Source organism: Homalodisca vitripennis, chromosome 8 (genome assembly GCF_021130785.1).
Source record: "Homalodisca vitripennis isolate AUS2020 chromosome 8, UT_GWSS_2.1, whole genome shotgun sequence".
Lineage (NCBI taxonomy): Eukaryota > Metazoa > Arthropoda > Insecta > Hemiptera > Cicadellidae > Homalodisca > Homalodisca vitripennis.
Window position 1 is genome coordinate 75,339,823 of NC_060214.1, and position 5,862 is coordinate 75,345,684.

The 5,862-nt window shown below is 35.7% G+C and overlaps 1 protein-coding gene across 1 annotated transcript; it reads right to left on the reverse strand.

The window, feature by feature from the left end:
- Positions 1 to 604: 604 nt before the first annotated feature.
- LOC124368236 lies at positions 605 to 3,926 on the reverse strand. Its single transcript, XM_046825512.1, has 4 exons — positions 3,589 to 3,926; positions 2,187 to 3,175; positions 1,967 to 2,038; positions 605 to 702 (listed from the first exon to the last, which is right to left on the reverse strand). The coding sequence occupies exons 1-4, from the start codon at positions 3,924 to 3,926 to the stop codon at positions 605 to 607; spliced, it is 1,497 nt and encodes a 498-aa protein (XP_046681468.1).
- Between the last annotated feature and the right edge of the window lie 1,936 nt (positions 3,927 to 5,862).

A 5,862-nucleotide genomic window follows, 5' to 3' on the forward strand; every position in this document is an offset into this window, starting at 1 on the left:
TAAGTAGAGACAGTGGAACTCGTCCCGTTTGACACAGGGAATACCCTGTAAATCCCTACGGGTCGCAGTAATCCAGGCCGGGAACCTTTTTTAGAACTCCAGGCCCGTGTCATGCGTCATAACAGAGCAGTGCTACTTTTCTATGATCCAAAGGGTTTGTCAGTCAACTCTCTTCTCTATTTCCACCCAAAGAGAACATAAATTAACTCAGAAATGTCATTCCATGGCTCATCGCTTCGCATCATTAACCCCACCATGGTCTTACCAAGTCTTTACCGGGAGTGAAGATAAGTGTTTTTTGCGTTCGGAAACTCGAATAACGAATAACGAGCATCATCATCGTCCTCCGTGCAGTACGCATACCAAAAGGATGCGACTTCTCACAATCAGTGAAGGTACTTCCTTAAGTAACATTGCCCAGTCTGGAACTGACACAGTTAGAAGTTACTCTCCCCGAGGACTCGGTCCATCCAGTCGTTCAGGTGTCTGATGAGACGAAAGATTCATCTATTATCAGTACTCTCGTTCCATGTTATTGGCGAATCTGCATGGTTTCTTTCCTCACTGTTACCGACGCATATTTTTGCCTTCGAGCGGCGAAATATCATCGGTCTCTCAACGCCGGGATGTCGATGGGTATGACTCCGGCCCACAACAGCACCCGATACGGTACACACAGGTGGCCATAAGCGCTGCTCTCCACTGGGCTCTCAGCACACGCTTACTATATCTTTTGGTCCTGTTGGTTCCACACTTCTACACTTAAAATATATGTGATGTTTACAGTGGCCATAAGGAGACATCTCTTGCATGCCCTAGTGCCGCCTATATTCTTCATAAAAGTGTTGAAAATATTGGCAACCATCAACTCGAGTTCGAACTGCTTAAGTCCTACGCTCCAACGATTGAGTCCTACTGCTGTGTTTTCCCTCATGTAACAAAAAGCTTCATGGAAACTTTCAAGTATATATGTCATAATGTTTCTGAGATTCAGAGCAGACAGACAATACGCACGAATTAAATTGTTCCAGTTGATTAAATCATAGACATTAAAGAATATGGATATTTTGTTGGTATTCATGAGCCTAAGAAGTTTCAGAAGTTGTCGCTTTAGGATACTCTAACACCAATTTCAGTATGCAAATGTTATGTAAATTTGTAGGCAGGTCAACTTATAGCTTGAAATGGTAAATTCAATCAAAAAGTTTATATTCAATGATCGATGCTTAGTCATGGATAATACATTTTTCAAGGACAGTTGTCCTATCTTACGTTAACTATAATTTTAATACATATTCTTGTTAGATTTTCAATGATAAGCATCTATTAAATTCTATCACGCGCGTCAATTCCTGATAATGTTAAAAAATTATCTTAACCTATACTTATTGATAGGGCTGACAGTTATTTAACCCGGGATCGGATCGGTAGCGTTATCGTAAGGAACACGAGAGGTAGCGCGTATAGGCGCTCCCTAACATCAGTTTAGTGTGCTTATACAGACTTGTTTTGGCAGTTTGAATAAATTTTATAACATTTATAGTATTCTTATAAATTTTAACATATATTACATCCATTTTATATATATATATATATATATATATATATATATATATATACATAATGTAAATACCTACATTTCTATCTGGTATTAAATTGTGACATGATCGGAAACTAGTTTAACTTATTAGAATGTGTTTAATATTACGGTAAATATCAAGAGAGGGATGAAAGTAACACAAGTATTACATTGCTAAGTGAAAGTATAATTAGAATTGTTCATCTAAAATTCATGTCAGTCCAATACAATTTCAATAAAAATAGCTCAAACAAATCGTCAATGACAAATGTTTTCCCCTAAAATGTTCTCTTCAGTCAGTTGTTTGGACTTCTTGGGAAACACATTCACTGCATACTATTTTTGTTTGTCCAGTATGCTCTTTGCAAATAGATTTTCTGCAATTACCACAGCAGACTGAGGTAAATCGGTTCTTTCGAACGGGGCAGTAGGCACACCTTGGTTTCCGCCCGAATGTTTCTGCAAAGATAAAGACACATACCATAGTTATTATTATTATGTTTATGTACTATTAATGATTATAGTTTACATTTATATCAATACTATTTGTTGTTCAATTTAATTTTCTTTGGAAACATAAAGTACGAGTATATTGAGCAATAATTACCTTGTCTCTCATTCCTGACAGGAAGGTCTTGGCCAAGAACGTTTTTGATTGACTGTCTGAGTCCAATTGATAGCACATCGACTGAGGCACGTCTCAAAAGATGTGGTTTGACCAGGTCCATTGCAAGATTGGTGATGAATTTTCTTCTTGGAATTGTATCTCCCGTATTTGAGAAATAAATGATCTGGGCATTGACAGTAGCCAGATCAAGAAGACCACAGAAGATTACTAGAGGCCATCTGTTGTTGACTCTTTTGACACTATAGTCTTTTTTCTTCCTATCAACAACATCAACACCTCCTTTAGTTAAATTATAAAAAGTAATGACTTCTGGTTTGTTGTCATCTCCGGTTTCAGGGTCGTTGGTATCATCATCATGTAGAGTGGAAAGCATAAGAACATTTTTATTTTTCTTGGGCACATATGAAACTAACAAAGTATTATTAGGTTCTTTGCCGAATCCAAACATACTGCTTCCAACTGGTCTTTCCTTGACATTCAAAAATTCTGGTGGTAATTGAGGCTTGTTTTTTCTGATTGTGCCTACTATTGTTGTCCTATGGTTAGCATACAGATCATTGGCAAGTGGAACTGAAGTAAAATAATTATCCATAGTAATGTTCCTGCCAGATTTGTCAATGGGTCGGAATATTCTCTTTACGACTGCGGCTGCAGAATTGTCTGTAGGGTAAGGACATCCGGCTGGTTGTTTACCAGGATAAATTTCCATATTAACTGTAAAAAAGGTTCTGGCATCAACCATCGCATAAATTTTAATTCCATATTTGTCAGGTTTACTGCTGATATACTGGCGGAACATACATCTTCCGCGAAAACCCTCTAACTTCTCATCTATTGTTAGGTATTCCCCAGGTGTATAACTTGAATTACAACTACTGACGAAACTCTCAAAAACCTTTCTGATTGAAGCCAGGTTGTCAATTTTTTTACGAGCATTTCGAGTTCCCTTGTCATCGAACCGAATAGCCCTATACAACTGGTGAAAACGTCTTTCACACATTATTGCTCTGAAAAACTCTGGAGCTGTACCATTAGTTTCCCACATTTCTGATGTGTTCAAATGGTTGCTTTTCTTTACACCCAACATGTATAGAACACCAAAAAAGGCTAATAGTTCATCAAAGTTAGTTTGGGGGCAGTCTTTTTCCTTCTTTTGATACGAATTGGCCATTTTAGATAGCTTTGCATTTGTAAAATATACAATATCATTGTTAGTTTCATCAGAAATAAACAATTTCCAACAATCTACAGCGCTTTTTCCGGTTTTTCGCTTCACCTTTTACGCCGGGCAGTTTAGTAATAATATTATTCTTTTATTATAGTTATTATATTATTATTAATAATAGTTTTTCTTTTCTTATTTTGTTGTTTATGTACTTGCCAATTAGTATGCTCGTCCTTTCCAGTATATTGGATTCCAGACAGCTGCATTGTAGCTGTTGCAGGTGGACGTTTCTGGCTTCTATGCTGACTTGAGGGCTGCAATGTGGTTCTGGAAGGTATACACTGAAGAATTGGAGGGTTAGGTGGTTCAGAAATTGGGAGATTGGCTCTTTCATCACTAGCAGAATCGTTGGATTGCTCCGTATCAGTATGATGTGGAGAATTTTCAGTAGTAGCGTCACTTTCACAGCCAGAAGCAAAAGTTTCATCAGTAGCGACATCGTACTCTTCTTCTATCCAACTTAAAAGAACAGAATCACTAGGTCTGTAAGCCATTATAACGTCACTGTAACACTTATCAATAGAACATCACAACAGCGTAAAATGAACAAAACAATAACGCCAAAGGTATCGAGGTTATAGCGCACCTAACACTGCCAGCGACGCGGTCGGTATCGTGGCGAGGCGCAGACTAACAAAGCCGGCGGGGCGCACTTCCCCCTCCCTCTCACAGACCACGTGTGCGTGAATCATCGCATAACAACTTCAAAAACGTGACTCAAATACTCATTTGAGAATAGCTGGAGTTTGAAAAGTTTGAGTCTAAAATTAAAAAAAAATTATATATAACAAACGTTTTTGTTAGGCGCAACCTAACGACGCTACCTATCCCGGGTTAAAGCATGAGATATTTAGTTTTCAGTTTTTAAAAAGAAAAGGAAGCAGTTTCTATTCTAAACTTAATCTGGCCCTTCAGTCATTTATTTTCTGCCTGAGTATTTTAATTAAGACCAAAATAAAGATGTTAGGTACACTAAAAGATCAAAATTATAAATATAAAGTTGAATGTTAACCGGTAGAGTTTTCTCTTTGACTAAGTTCCAAATTTAGATACTCCGTATCTACTTTCACCTGCTCTCCTTTGAAATCTTTATACAAATTATTTACTTCTATTTTATCATAGGTATTGAATACACTCTACTTTATCTTATCTTTCCAAATTATTATTTAAATAATTTAATTACTATTATAATATAACGATGTAGTTCTGGTACTAAAATAGATGTATTAACTAGTATATTATGTTGTGATAAGGCCACCTGTTGAATCAAAGATGACGGATTGCTCAGCAGTTGGTACACTCAAGGGAACGCTGCACTATAATATTTACTCTATATTGACTAAATTATAAAGATGGTTCACTTTACAACATTTACAAGTTCCAGATGTGGTTGAAAGAAAAACATGTTTCAAGTTCTCACCCCAATTTATTTATGACCATGTCCTTTCCTTTCGTTTTAAAGCCAGTTTTTGAATGTTCATTAATTAAGCTAGTAAAACATAGGGTTTTGGAACAATTTTTGGTATCAGATTGGTAAGCACTAAATGTGTTTCCTTAAGAATAATGGTAAAATAGGTATTTTTGAAGGGTATATGATTTGTACCCTAGTCCATCAATTCCAATTTTTTTTTTTAATTGTTGAATCAAATGAATTATTTTGTTAAATTTGGATTAGCTCAAGTTTATCAACAGTTACATATAGACGAAAAATATAAGCCTGGCTAGTTACTTATGACTCATAAGAATGCTTTACAGACAAATTTATATTGATGATTCGCTTTCAGGGTTGAAGGATGTAATTTATCACTTCGATTAAATCCTTATTAAGGGATGAACTATTCGGATGTACTTCTCTTTATTACAAACGAAATCATATATAACTCAATCTGAATTGGCCCTCCCTTAATCCTAGCATTGGTCAAGCAATTCCACTGCGTTGAGGAATTTTAACCTTGGTTTAGAAGAAGAGGGTTAATTGATTTCTAATTACATTCTTGCTATAACAAGGTATTTACAGTTGAGACATGGGAGTTTCATTTTCTTGATGATGTAACTTTGATAGTATGACCATTGTTGTAATTTAAAACAAAACATTTTGCATCATAGTTTTAAATGTATAATATATATCACAAGAATATTGCAATATTTATTATTTGTCATTGGCAGATTACTATCGTAGTTAAAAAGATTCCGGATACCAACTACCTGTGTTTTGTTATTTTTATACTCTTGGTAACTTCCCTACTATTCATAAAACATGAAGAAACTGTAAAAAATGACTTCTTATTTACCAACGCCGTAATATAAAGACAAGAAGCATTATCATTTCATGTCAAGAAACTGTAATTGCTTTATATAAACCAAAGAGTTGAACTTGAAATGTCATTAAACATGTACTAATTGAAAAACAGGTATACGCTATTTAGAGTG